Genomic DNA, 14511 nt, shown 5'->3' on the forward strand with positions numbered 1-14511 from the left:
CGGCGCTCAGACTCCACTGGTGGACGAGGTTCAAATGATTCTGTGCAGTTACTGTACAGCCATCTGGAAGGATGACAACAGCCTGGAACATGAAGCTCTCGATTTCTGTCACAATCAGCTGCTGTGAACAGTTTCTCCTGGTTTTAACCTCTTCTTGCTCTCCGAATGAACTTGAACCTGAGCTTCCACCACCCGAGTCGACGACTTCTGAGAGTCAGTTGTACCACTGCTGGGAAAGCTTACGCGATTCCTCTTCTCTATTCCTTCTGTTTTTGAAATCCGGCTCGAGGTGGCTTCTTTGGAAGCATTTTGATTTCATACTGAGCTCGTTGCATCAGTGTGTCTGCGTCCAGTGTTTTTTGATTTTTTATATGTCTTTGCAATACTATACATCCTATGGCCACATTCACAGTGGCGGTATAATGAGGGCATCAGAGATTATAGAATTAGTATGTTTGGCAGTGCTGAAAAGTCACAACATTGAAACCCGCAAAACTACATTATTACTCTACTCTATTGACAATATATTTCCGTTGTTCCCCCCCCCCCGATGCTTTGTGTCCCTCCCCTGACACTGTCCCCCCAGAGCCTCCTGCTCCTGTCCAACTCCCTTGGTTTGTCTTGAATATTGAGAATGTTTCAATTGAGAGATTAAAGAGTCTCAGTCTCTCTGCGTCTCAGTCAATGGGGTGTGCAGTAGGTGTGGGGGTGTCAGTGCTGCTGCTGGTCACTGTGGTCCAGATCTCCACAGGTGAGTTCATCTCTATCACAGCTTCTCTGACTCTGATTTGGATTTTAATATTGAAAGTGGTGCTGGTCTGATACAGACACTGTCCGTATGTGAGTCAGTCAGTGAGAGTGTTGGGTGTTGCTTTAAATGTAGAGAAAAGTTACAGTTACATTTATCATGTATTTCATTTCTGTGACAATTTCTGTTTACTGAGAAAAAGGAAGTGGTCAGTGAATGCAGTGAATCAGAGAGAGAGAGAGAGAGAGAGAGAGAGAGAATGAGAGAGAAGGAAACAGTGTTAGTGCATCTGTTAAGATATTCTCATCTCCTTATCTCCATTTGAATCGTTTCCTATTTCTCTTTTTAGCTCTCTCTGTTTAGTCTACCTCTCTGTGTCTCAGTCAATGGGGTGTGCAGTAGGTGTGGGGGTGTCAGTGCTGCTGCTGGTCACTGTGGTCCAGATCTCCACAGGTGAGTTCATCTCTATCACAGCTTCTCTGACTCTAATACAGACAGTGTTACTGTGACTCTAATACAGACAGTGTTACTGTGACTCTAATACAGACAGTGTTACTGTGACTCTAATACAGACAGTGTTACTGACTCTAATACAGACAGTGTTACTGTGACTCTAATACAGACAGTGATACTGTGACTCTAATACACACAGTGTTACTGTAACTCTAATACAGACAGTGTTACTGACTCTAATACAGACAGTGTTACTGTGACTCTAATACAGACAGTGTTACTGTGACTCTAATACAGACAGTGTTACTGTGACTCTAATACAGACAGTGTTACTGACTCTAATACAGACAGTGTAACTGACTCTAATACAGACAGTGTTACTGAGTCTAATACAGACAGTGTTACTGAGTCTAATACAGACAGTGTTACTGTGACTCTAATACAGACAGTGTAACTGACTCTAATACAGACAGTGTTACTGTGACTCTAATACAGACAGCGTTACTGTGACTCTAATACAGACAGTGTTACTGGGACTCTAATATAGACAGTGTTACTGACTCTAATACAGACAGTGTTACTGTGACTCTAATACAGACAGTGTTACTGACTCTAATACAGACAGTGTAACTGACTCTAATACAGACAGTGTTACTGTGACTCTAATACAGACAGTGTTACTGTGACTCTAATACAGACAGTGTTACTGTAACTCTAATACAGACAGTGTTACTGACTCTAATACAGACAGTGTTACTGTGATTCTAATACAGACAGTGTTACTGACTCTAATACAGACAGTGTAACTGACTCTAATACAGACAGTGTTACTGACTCTAATACAGACAGTGTTACTGGGACTCTAATATAGACAGTGTTACTGACTCTAATACAGACAGTGTTACTGTGACTCTAATACAGACAGTGTTACTGACTCTAATACAGACAGTGTTACTGTGACTCTAATACAGACAGTGTTACTGACTCTAATACAGACAGTGTTACTGTGACTCTAATACAGACAGTTACTGTGACTCTAATACAGACAGTGTTACTGACTCTAATACAGACAGTGTTACTGACTCTAATACAGACAGTGTTACTGTGACTCTAATACACACAGTGTTACTGTGACTCTAATACAGACAGTGTTACTTCTTTCACGTTGTCATTATGGGGTATTGTATGTAGAATTTGGGGGAAAATAATGACTTTAATCCATTTTGGAATAAGGCTGTAACATAAAAAAATGTGGAAAAAGTGAAGCGCTGTGAATACTTTCCGGATGCACTGTGTATGTATATGTGTGTGTATATATAATTAGTTATTTTTCTTTGTCCTTTTACATTTATAATGAAGGTGTTATTTTAAACCAGTATGTCTCTGTGCTGTTTATTTCTGATCACCACCCAGACCACATCCTCCTCTGTCTTTGACCTCTTTCTCCTCTCTCCTCAGTCTAATACAGACCTTACTCCATACTCTTCTCTATCCTGTCCTCCTCTCCTCTCTCTTGTTGCTGCTGACAGCTCATATAAGGACAGATTGATTGATTTGACCAAGAACATGCTGACAGTCCCCCCAACCCCCCACACCCAACTCCAAATACTGACAGGACCCCCACACACACACTCCATCCACAGTATTTATGTACATGTATACAGGCTACCTATATATGTATGTGTGTTCTATGGCTCTACAATAAGTTAATGCACTGATGGTTACAAAGTGGAGAATGTATGATGATGGAATGAATGGGACAATAAGCAGATTGATTGATGTACATACAAGTAAATTAGTGATTTTAAACTGATTGAGAGAAATTCAGTAATAATGATACTGACAATAATAAAGTGAACATTAATATCATAACATTGGCAGTGTACAAGAGTCTCCCCTGTGTGATTAGGAATGTAGCTTAAAAACAATGATTACTTCATTTCTCTCTCTCTCTCTCTCTACACTGACTGTGTGTTTTGTACTCCAGGCTGCACTGTGTCAGACCCTGGTCCCACTGTGATCTCTGCTCTCTCTGGAGCCTCAGTCCTCCTGTCCTGCTCCTGCGCTGACCCTCGCTCTCAGCCTGGGACACTCAGGTGGATTCTCAACCCAGGACTAAATCACACTGAGATAGTGTACTCTGATGGGACCGTCCACTCCAGCTACACAGACAGAGTGCGGCTGTTTAACTCTGTCTCTCCTGGAAACCTCTCTCTCCTCCTCTCTCACCTGACTGAGAGGGACCAGGGTGACTACAGGTGTGAGGGCAGTGGGAGCAGCTACAGAGACATCAGCCTCACTGTGACAGGTAACTGTGCTGCACTGCAGGAGTTCAAGTCAGAGTTAAAGACAGGATAATGAAGTAGCTCAGTGCTGAGACACAGCACAGCTAAAGCCCAGTGATGACCAAGTGAGAGGTCTCTATTGTCCATGAAACTGCTGTGACAGACGCACTGAGACACTGTAGAAACTGTCAGCGCAGGCAGAGGGACAATGAACTTTGAGACTGAGCAGAAAGATGTGAATGTCTCTCCCTCTCTCTCGTTGTCTTCCTTCTTCCTGTTTTATGTACCATTTCCTGCCTCTTTCTGTCCTTCAGAGCAAAGGCTCATGGTCACTGTAGTCCTTCTGTAAATGCCAGTGCTGAGAGAGAGACACTGACAGAGAGGAAGATGTCAGCTGATGAAACCTGTTCAGTTTTGAATAACTGCAGTGTGAAACACAGCAGCTTGTCCCTGAGCTACACCACTGCAGTTTACTGCACAATACTGCATTGCATTGTATTACACTGTATTGTATTGAATTGTGGGTGTTAAGCTGCTTTGTTCTTCCTCACTCAGTAATAGTCATAGTAGCATTAACTACAGTAAACCACACACCACTGCTGCTGCTGTGATTACAGTTCTTAATACTACTGTAACTGCTGACACCTGGCGTCTGTGGACATTTTTAAACCAGCCCAGGGTCACTGTAGTCCTTCAGATCACAGTGACGCACGGCCTCTTTTCTTTGGCCAGCCATGTGTTCTTGTGTCGGCCAGTTTCTCTGGTCAGGCTGTGGTCACTGAGTCTGTACTGGGTCAGGATCTGTTTTGTGTTTTTTACCCTGACCAGATATTCTGCCAGGGTACATTCTTTGTTCAGGGCCAGATATCATTGTAGTTTATCATTTGATTCGATTAGATTTGTCCAATGTAGTTTATAATTGTCTTCCAGATTTCATTTCATTGTTTGTGCCGGGAGTTTTTTGCTGGTGCTGTTGTGAGACTCACTGTTGTCAATCTGGCTCAGTGGCTGAGCTTCAGCACCATATTTCTGAGGGGCTGCTCTTGTGGGGGCTGTGCGGCTCCGCAGGGCTGTGTGTGGCAGGATTGTGGGTCGACTTGCTGCAGGTGAACCCAGTAGAGCTCCTTTCTGTATGGAGTGGAGTAATGGAAACCGGCCCAGTTCAGCCCTGCAGGTGCTTGAGTTTTGTTCTTGCTGCCGTTGTTTCAAATATAAAATAGATTTATTTGATGAACGAATATATTCAATTTTGTCTTTGAAATGTTTTCATTAGAAAGCCATTTAACATACTTCCTATTTCTGCACTATTGATCATTCTCGTGTTTTCCTCAGCGCTGCTCTGTGTCCACTTATAGGCTGGTTTGATTGTATAATTTGGTGGGATGGGGGTGCAGATTAGAAGTAGTTTGTTTAGAGTTAGATTTTAGACACAGGGCTGTCTGACAGGGAGGTTTGACTACAAATGCATTAATAGACTCTGGGTTCATGTCTGTGACAGCGTTGTCTACTGCACTATTTCCTAAAGCAGAGCTGTAAGTATACCTGCCCTGGGAGTCCCCTCTGATCCTGCCATTAGCAATGTACCGACCCAGGCTTTTACAGAGCTGCAGCACCTGTGTCCCGCTCTTATTCACCACCCTGTCAATACTGATCCTCTGAGTGGAGACGGGCGTGTGGCACACGGGGCTGTCCAATCACACGGCTGCTCTGAGTGGAGACGGGCATGTGGCACACGGGGCTGTCCAATCACACGGCTGCTCTGAGTGGAGACGGGTGTGTGGCACACGGGGCTGTCCAATCACACGGCTGCTCTGAGTGGAGACGGGCGTGTGGCACACAGGGCTGTCCAATCACACGGCTGCTCTGAGTGGAGACGGGTGTGTGGCACACGGGGCTGTCCAATCACACGGCTGCTGCCCTCTGTGCTGATGCAGTCCATCTCTCTGCCAGTCCTGGCGTTGAGGTCTCCACACAGCAGCACTGAGCCCAGGGTCTGGAAGTGGCTCATTTCCGACTGTACATTTTGAAAGCAGCTTCCCTGTGGTTGGGGAGTCAACTGGTGGCATGTAAACTGTGCACAGGAATGTGTCGAATTGGGAATTAAGAATCTGATATTCAATTTTGAGCCATAAATGTGTCTCTTTTAATGGGAAAGACTGTTCCTGAGTCTCTCTCTCAATTTTCCTTTTTTTAAATTTTTATTTAAGTAGCTTTATTAGCATGACAAACAAATTTGTGTTCCCAAAGCAGTTGGACATTACATACATGTATGGAAATAAATAAAATAATAAATAACAATGCTTTATAAAATGTATTAAAGTACAAAAAAACTAATGACAATATAAATTATGTTTTATACATAGAGAAATAAATAATAGAGATAGTATTCTTAATATACAATTTACTTTAAGTGTTTGTTTTTATCAAACCCAGAAATAACAAGAACATTATTCTCTTCACGTGGGATTGGCTGCTACAGTGTTTCTATGTAGTTTTTCCAAATATTTCCATTTTGGTTTCACAGCTGTTTGTCCTGGTTTTGCCAAAGGTCCCAGAAAGTGCTCTTGTCAATGGGGTTCTCAAGTTGTGCGAGTTTTTCTCTCTCTCTCTCTCTCTCTCTCTCTCTCTCTCTCTCTCTCTCTCTCTCTCAAATTCAAATTCAAACAAGCTTTATTGGCATGATATGTTTTCACACAAGTATTGCCAAAGCAATTGGGTATATTATATACAATAACATTAAGAACTTTACAAATATAAAATGAAATATTGTGTTATTTACATGTATTTGACATGGTTAGTGTGCTGTGTTGTTGGTTTGGAGACATGGTTGCAGTTCTCTGGCTGTGTGGCAGGCTGTGATGTACTCTGCTGCGATCACGGCGCAGTCTCTGTGCTCCCCCAGCCCCACTTTGAGCCGCGGCTCTTTGCTGAGCTGGGGAGTCGGGGACTCTGCTGTGAATCTGGGGAAGAAGGCGTCTCTGACCTGTGTGTATTTGGAGCAGGTCAGGGCGAAGTGCACCTCTGTCTCTACCTCCCCAGACCCACACTGTCTGCACAGGCGTCCGTCTCTGGGGGTCCAGGTCTGCCTGTGCCGTCCGGTCTCCACCTCCAGGCTGTGGTCGCTCAGTCTGTACCTGGTCAGAGTCCGTCTCTGCTGGGGGTCTATGACCCGTGTCAGGTATTCTGCCGGGCTGTATCCTCTGCCCAGGGCCCTCTAGCACTGCAGCTTGTTCAGCTGTTTGGTTTGTTCAGCCCAGTGCTCAATGTAGCCGCAGCGCCGCAGTGATGTGCTGGAGCTGGGGGGGGCTGTCTCCTGCCTCGGTGTTTTCTACTCCATGCTGCACTGTGTCAGACCCTGGTCCCACTGTGATCTCTGCTCTCTCTGGAGCCTCAGTCCTCCTGTCCTGCTCCTGCACTGACCCTCGCTCTCAGCCTGGGACACTCAGGTGGATTCTCAACCCAGGACCGAGTATCACTGTGATATTGGACTCTGATGGGACCGTCCACTCCAGCTACAGAGACAGAGTGCGGCTGTTTAACTCTGTCTCTCCTGGAAACCTCTCTCTCCTCCTCTCTCACCTGACTGAGAGGGACCAGGGTGACTACAGGTGTGAGGGCAGTGGGAGCAGCCTCAGAGACATCATCCTCAATGTGACAGGTATCACTCTCTGTCTCTCTCTTCTCAAATTCAATTCAAATTCGAAACAAGCTTCACAACATTGTTGCCAATGCATTGACAGAAACAGTAAAGAACATAATAAATACAATTATATATCAAATAAGTCATAAAAAGAGAGTTAAACAGCTTTACAGATATTGCAAATGTACAGTTATGTAACTATATGTACAGACACTTACAGGGCTGGTGTGCTGTGCTGGTGGTGAGGAGACATGGCTGTGTTGTTCTCTGGCCGTGTGGGCAAGAAGGCGTCTCTGACCTGTGTGTATTTGCCCAGGTGGGAGGCTGATCTGGCTCTTGAGGACTCTGTACTCCTGTACGAAGGCAACTCTACTTCTTTAATCACTGAACAGTTGCAGAAAACAGCACGAGCCTCGCTGTGTGGTAGAAGGCTGATTCTTTATTCTAGCAGCTGCAACATTTTTAAGCTACATTTGGTATTTTTTGGGTTGAGTACAAGACAGAGAAGACAGTCCTCTCTTCTTGATTGGTGCAAACAAGCTTACTAAGTAAATTGTAACAAGAGACATTTAAATTACTTACTGCATAGACTTTATGAAAGAATGACCTCTTGGTCAAGGATGCAACACAGCACGTTTGGTTAAAGATGCAGAGCCTTAGAGATGAGCGCTGTATTAGAAATGATAGAAAGAATCTGGACTGATGAGAGGCTGTGTCAGCCCCTGACAGATCCAAAGAGCAACATAGTGAGACACAGTCAGCTTTACACTCCAGGGATGTGAAATGTATCTACAGATATTAACTTGAGTTCTTCAATCACTCTCTCAAGGGTTTCTAGTTCCTGGGCTTGGCTGCTACACTGTTTCTATGTCATTTTTCCAAATATTTCCAATTTGGTTTCCCAGCGGTTTGTCCTGTTTGTTGGGGTTCAGGTTGTGCCAAAGGTCCCAGAAAGTGCTCTTGTCAATGGGGTTCTCAAGTTTTACGGATCCTGTGCTTTTTGCTGCACCACAGTGTGTCAGAGGTGTGTCGGGGTTTGGCAGTGTGTCTGGCGCAGTGCTGTGCTGTGCTGTGCTGTCAGGGTCATGGTGTTTTTGGCTTTTGGTTACAGTCTTTGTCAAACCATTTTGTTTCTAGTTTTCTCTCGTGTTTCTTGTGGCTGCACACAGCTGTGCTGTGGTCGGAGGAGGTGGCAGCGGCGGTGCCACAGTGCCAGCGCCCGGCCCGGGGCAGCCTGGTGCTCGATGTGATCTCTGCATCCCTGACACAGCGCCTTCACAGCGTGCACTGAAGTTTTAAATAGTTCGGGAAAAAATAATGTGCAGTATAGCTAGTAAGAGAACAGTTTTCATTTGTTCGTATTTTATGGCTTGTAATTTAATGTATTTTCCTATGTGACATTGTTCTACTGTGTTGACACTACAGTGTCTTACAAGAATGCTGTGTCTTGATTAAGGTCGTTGTAAGCAGGTTGGAAAAACAGCCTGAGGTTTGATGACTGGTGACCTGCTGGACTCTGTCCTGTAACTGGGACAGGTTTGCTTCGCACGGCTGCCTGCTGTCCCTCTGCAGCCGGGCTGGAGTCTGCGCAGGTGTGCTGGGGACGGGCTGCATGCTGTGTGGTCTGGACAGTCCTGTCTGGTGTTGGACAGTCCTGTCTGGAGATGTGTGTTCTGTGGCTGCAGGTCGCAGAGTTGTGGTTTCAGTTCAGATACAGTGGCTCTCAAAACTATTCACCCCCTTGGATTTTTCCACATGTCATTGTGTTACAACATGAAATCTGACTGGATTGAATCAGGAGTTTGTGCTACTGATCAACAGAAAATGTCAGAGTGAAAAATATAATCTGCAAATTATTCTAAATTAATTACAAATACAAAACAGAAAATAATTGAATGCATAAGTAATCACCCTCTATGCTATGACACATCTGATTGAGCTGTGGTGAAACCAATTGTCTTTAGGAGCAGTAGTGGCTGGTCAGAGGAGGCCAGGGAGGCTGAGCCTCCTTAAAAAATACTCAAATGATCGTACGTAAAGCAATAAAATTGACTTTTATTTTAATCACTTTCTTACACAATTGTTTATACCTTGATGACGATGACCATAATATATATATATATATATATATATATATATATATATATATATTTTTTTTCTTTTCTTTTCTTTTTCTTTTTCCAAGATACGCAGGCGATATCATACACCCACATTCATTTATTGTATTGCACGAAGGCCAGAGGAGGCTGAAAGCAGAATGGCTCCTCTCGGTACTAAACTGACCAATCAGAGTGGATGTTCAAATATTGCAGCGTCATTTGTTTCCCTCAAAAATGCTTTCAAAAAAGGCAGAAGGGAGGCAAATTGAATTGTGCCTCCTTTGGCATAAATAACCAATAAGCATGGATCTCCCATTCCTGAACCAATTAGCTTTCATTATCACATTGAAACAAGCCGGCCAATGGTTGGGAGAGATCGCGGCAAAACCTCACTTTAGCCAACATGGCTGTAATCGCTAGTCTGGATTATTTGTTACAAAATAATTTTGTACATACTTAAGAAACGCTTAAGTCAAGACACTCACGTGATGATTTGACCATTTATTGATACCATAGACATGGACATAGGCTTGACTGTGGCAGAGTGGATGTACAGAGGAAGACTCCCTACCTCTAGCATTAGCGAGCACATACATAGAAAATGAGGCAGGGAGCAAATAGAGTAAAAATCCCCCTGTTGGATAGCAACATACAGACAACACGGGGGAGATGGGGATGGTGGAGGGTGGCAGCAGCACAGAATAATACAGCGACCGGGGGTGAGTGGATGCGTATCTGTGCGACTCTTACACTGCCGCTTATCAGACATGAACCTCCTGACTGAGCAGCTACACAGTGATGAGTGAGGTGACGCACTGCCAGAGTGCCATGCCTGAACTGGGCTTCGTTCATGTGTTGTCAGTTATCAAATCTTTATATATTATCTGCATATAGGAGCCTAATTATCACAATAAAGGTGATAGTCTAATAATGTTTTGTCAGAGCTAATGATCAATTTCAATTTACACTTCAGCCTCCTCGTGTAAGTAGTTGAATGGAGTCCAGCTCTGTACACCTGTCTCACAGGTCCCACAGTTGGATAGTACAATTTCTAACAAAAACTACATAATGAAAATGAAAGAACATTCAAATTAAATCCAGAATGAGGTTATTCAAAAGCACCAATCAGGCGTCTGATATAAGAACATCTCCAAGCCATTGAATATCCCCCGAAGCACAGTAAAGTCCATTATTAAGACATGGAGAGAACATGGCACAACTGTGAATCTGTTAGATCAGGCCATCCTCAAACACTGGGTATCCAGGCGAGAAGGGCACTAGTCAGGGAGGCCACCAAGAGGCCTATGGCAACTCTAAAGAGTCACAGACTTCCATGGCTGAGCTGGGAGAGACTGTGCTACTGCAACAATAGCCCCGTGCTTCACAAGTGTGACCTTTATGGGAGAGAATAAAACTCTAATCAAATCTGGGCTAGAGTTTGACAGAAGGCATGTGGAGACAATGAGACCAAGTAGAGGAAGATTCTATGGTCTGATGAGACCATAATAGAGCTTTCTGGCCTCAACACTAAGCGCTATGTTTGCTCACATCATTCTGAGAACACCATCCCTACCTGAAGCATGGTGGTGCAGCATCATGCTATGGGGATGCTTCTCTGTGTCAGGGCCTGGAAACCTTGTAAAGATAGAGGGCAAAATGGATGCAGCAAAGTACAGAGAAATCCAGGAAGAAAACCTGCTGAAGTCTGCAAGAGACCTGGGACTTGAGAGAAGATTTATCTTCCAGCAGGACAATGACCCCAAACATACAGCCAAAGCCACACTGGAGTGGCTTCAAAACAAAATGTCAATGTCCTTGTCATGCCGGCCAAAGGTTTAAAATATAGGACCCAAATGCGGACTAAGGGACAGGCATGGGCACGGTCAAGAAATAGGCAAGAGGTCAGAGCCAGTAAACAGGAGCATAAGAAGAATCCAGGAATTGTAGTTAATAATACAAGCAAGAGGTCAATACACAGGCAACGCAGGAGATGCAAAAGGCAGGTGTCAAGAAGGGGAAAGCTAAGGTCAAAATACACTGGACAAAGATTACTGGGAATAATATGCTTGGAAATACAATTCTGGTAGACTGTAAAACTTCACACTGAATGGATGAAACAAAGGGGTATAAATACTAGAGGCTGATGAACCAGGCAACAAGAGACAGGTGAGTAAATTGATTGATGGTGTTTAAACTATTATCTAATAATAAGGTGATTGGAACAAGAAAGCCAAAGGAAAACTGGGAGTGCAGCAACATCTAGTGGTGAGCTGGGGTACAGGGGATAGCCATGACAGTCCTGCAGTGGCCCAGTCAAAGCCCGGACCTCAAGCCAATTGAGAATATGTGGAAAGAGTTGAAAATTGCTGTTCACCAAAGGTCCCCATCCAACTTGAATGAGCTTGAGCAATTTTGCAAAGAAGAATGGGCAAACATTGCTGTGTCCAGATGTGCACAGCTGGTAGAGACTTATCCACATAGACTCATGGCTGTAATGGCTGCCAAAAGTGCCTCTACCAAATATTGACTGAAGGGGTGATTACTTATGTATTCAATTATTTTCTGTTTTGTATTGGTAATTAATTTAGAACAACTTATATTGTTCACCTTGACATTATGGACATTGTCTGTGTTGATCAGGGGCAAAAACTCCTGATTCAATCCATTCTGATTTCATGTTGTAGCACAATGACATGTGGAAATATCCAAGGGGGGTGAAAGCCACTGTATTGTGGCCCTGTAGTCGTTCCTTGCTGATCTTATCTTTGACCTCGGGTGTCTGCTGACCTTGTCTTCAGAGCTCTGGCCCTTCAGTGTCATTTCAGTGGATCTGAAATGGTGCTGTATTTTCTGTTTGTTCTGTCAGTTTTCAACTTTTCTTTGAAATTCCTCCTGGGAACTCCTCCTCGTTGTTGTAGTCTTGGCATCGTATCCTGTGTTGTCCTGTTCAAGGGTTGTAATGTGTTGCAATTCAAATGTTGGAAACAGCTGCTTTAATGCAGAGAGAACATTTGCACATCTCTCTTCTCTCTCTGCCTCATTCCGTCTCATTGTTTCTCTATATGTCTCTCAGTTTCTCTCTCTGGTTCTCCCTCTGTCTTTCCCAGTATCTCTCTCTCTGTCCTGTCTCTCTTTCCCCACTTCCTGTTCTTTTCCTCTCTCCCCCTCTCTCTCACTTTGATCTACACTGAGTGACATGCATTGCTTCCTACAGAACAGACATCTGGGAGAAATCCAACATCACTCTACACTGGTGTGATTGTGGCGACAGTGTTGCTATGTGTTGCTGTGCTGATGGTGTTGCTGGGCACTGCAGTCATCTTATCCAGGAAGAGAGCAGGTACCCTGTGACCTCTGACCTCTCACCCTTACCCCTTCACTGCTGGACAGTCATGTATCTGTTGTTCAGTGTGTCAGTCAGTCAGTCAGAGTATCAGTCAGTGTGTCAGTCAGTCAGACTGTGTCAGTCAGTGAGTCAGTCAGAGTATCAGTCAGTGTGTCAGTCAGTCAGTCAGAGTATCAGTCAGTCAGACAGTGTGTCAGTCAGTCAGTTAGTCACAGTATCAGTCAGTGTGTCAGTCAGTCAGTCAGTAAGTCAGTCAGTCAGACAGTGTGTCAGTCAGTCAGTCAGAGTATCAGTCAGTGTGTCAATCAGTCAGTCAGAGAATCAATCAGTCAGACAGTGTGTCAGTCAGACAGTGTGTCAGTCAGTCAGTTTGTCAGTCAGAAAGAAAGATTGATTGTGTGGCTCTCCTTCTCTCACTGTCCTAAATATCCACAGCAAGAGTGAAGAAAGACAGAGAGTCTAGCCCATGCGGAGAGGAGGAGGAGGAGAAAGAGAAGGAGGAGAAGAAGCAAGAAGAGGAGGTGAGTTGAGAGAGAAAGAGTGACTAACAAATACACAGCACACATGGATATACAGCACATACAGCAAAGTATTCACACACACACACATTGATACACACACTCGCTCTCACACACACACGCCCATACACACTCCCTCTCTCTGCCACACACACACACACATTCATGCTTTCATCTCTCTCTGCAGAATGACGCAGTGATGTACACCACCGTTGGTCACAGTAATGTTGGGAGAGTGGACAGACGGGCGGACAGACAGACAGACACAGAGAACAGCACAGAATACGCTGCTGTCAGATTCCCCACACAGTCATAGACACAACGCACAGCAGTGTGTCAGACGAGCACTGCGTACAACAGCCTGTCAGTGAGTGCCATGAGCTTCAGGGCCAGCTGGCCGAGGGACTCCACTGGGCTGAGCTCTGGGCTGGGCAGGGCCTTGTGCTGGAGCGAGTCTGGGTCACTGCTATGAGTGCTATATGAATGTTCTTCTCTGTATATTGATGAGTAGTGGATAGTGTGTCAGTCAGTCAGTGTATCAGTGTGTCAGTGTCTCAGTGTGTCAGTCAGTCAGCCAGTGTCTCAGTGTATCAGTCAGTCAGTGTGTGAGTTGTGTATCAGAGTGTCAGCTGGCCAATGTCTGTATCTGTATGTCTGTATAAACCAGTGTGTTGCTATAAATGAAGCTAAAGTCAAAAGTTTATTTACAGTGAGTGTGTTTTTATCACATTACATGATACACAATTTGACAGCTGTTACAGCGTCAGTGCTGTGTGTAAATTTACACGGGCCCCATCACTCACACCTGTGCTAAACTGCTACAGGGTGTGAGAGCCCCAGTGTGCAGGTCTGTGTGTTTAACAGGTGCCAGCTGTAAATCCCTGCAGGATCTTTATCTTATGGGACACCATGTGTTTAACAGCACAGGGTTCTCTTTTCCCACAGATTTAAATATTGTGTTATTTCTTGATTTAAAAAAGCTTAGTATTTATTTATTTAATTGATCTCAAATATATTTGTGAGTCACAGATTAAGGATTTAGGAAAAAGTTATTGCAATGCTAAATTTATTGTTTATTATATATTATTTAAACATATAAATTTGTGAAAATGTGGTAAAACATGCTTATTTTTTATCAAAAACAAAATTTGTTTGAATCTTGTCAATAATAGATTAAACAAAATAGTTATTTCCTCGCTGTGCCCCATATTATTCTATTTGAGGTTCAGTTGCTTATTTCTACTTGCAACACATTCAGTTGGGCTGTGGGGTAGATGGTGCTCGTCTCCATTAGAAAGACATTCTCAAAAACAAACCTAAATTTTACCTGTAGGTAGACTAATAAAAGAGTGAGAGTGAGTGTGTGACGTAGTAAGTGAGTGACAGAGTGAGTGAGCGAGTGAGTGTGATGTAGGAAGCAGG

At 44.0% G+C, this 14511-nt stretch overlaps 1 protein-coding gene across 1 annotated transcript; it reads left to right on the plus strand.

Moving 5' to 3' along the window:
- The first annotated feature begins 1017 nt into the window (after window positions 1–1017).
- LOC136771635 (polymeric immunoglobulin receptor) lies at window positions 1018–14386 on the plus strand. The gene is made up of 5 exons (XM_066724058.1): window positions 1018–1201; window positions 3189–3509; window positions 12440–12565; window positions 13007–13092; window positions 13277–14386. Exons 1-5 carry the CDS (start codon window positions 1135–1137, stop codon window positions 13403–13405), a joined length of 729 nt encoding a protein of 242 aa, XP_066580155.1. The 5' UTR covers window positions 1018–1134; the 3' UTR covers window positions 13406–14386.
- Window positions 14387–14511: the final 125 nt, after the last annotated feature.

The sequence above is a fragment of the Amia ocellicauda genome, chromosome 15 (genome assembly GCF_036373705.1).
Source record: "Amia ocellicauda isolate fAmiCal2 chromosome 15, fAmiCal2.hap1, whole genome shotgun sequence".
Classification (NCBI taxonomy): domain Eukaryota; kingdom Metazoa; phylum Chordata; class Actinopteri; order Amiiformes; family Amiidae; genus Amia; species Amia ocellicauda.

Coding starts and splice junctions, on each gene's coding strand:
- LOC136771635 (XM_066724058.1), top strand. CDS start 1,135: ATGGGGTGTGCAGTAGGTGTGGGGGTGTCAGTGCTGCTGCTGGTCACT. Junction 1,202..3,188: donor TGTGGTCCAGATCTCCACAG/GTGAGTTCATCT, acceptor TTTGTACTCCAG/GCTGCACTGTGTCAGACCCT. Junction 12,566..13,006: donor CTTATCCAGGAAGAGAGCAG/GTACCCTGTGAC, acceptor AAATATCCACAG/CAAGAGTGAAGAAAGACAGA.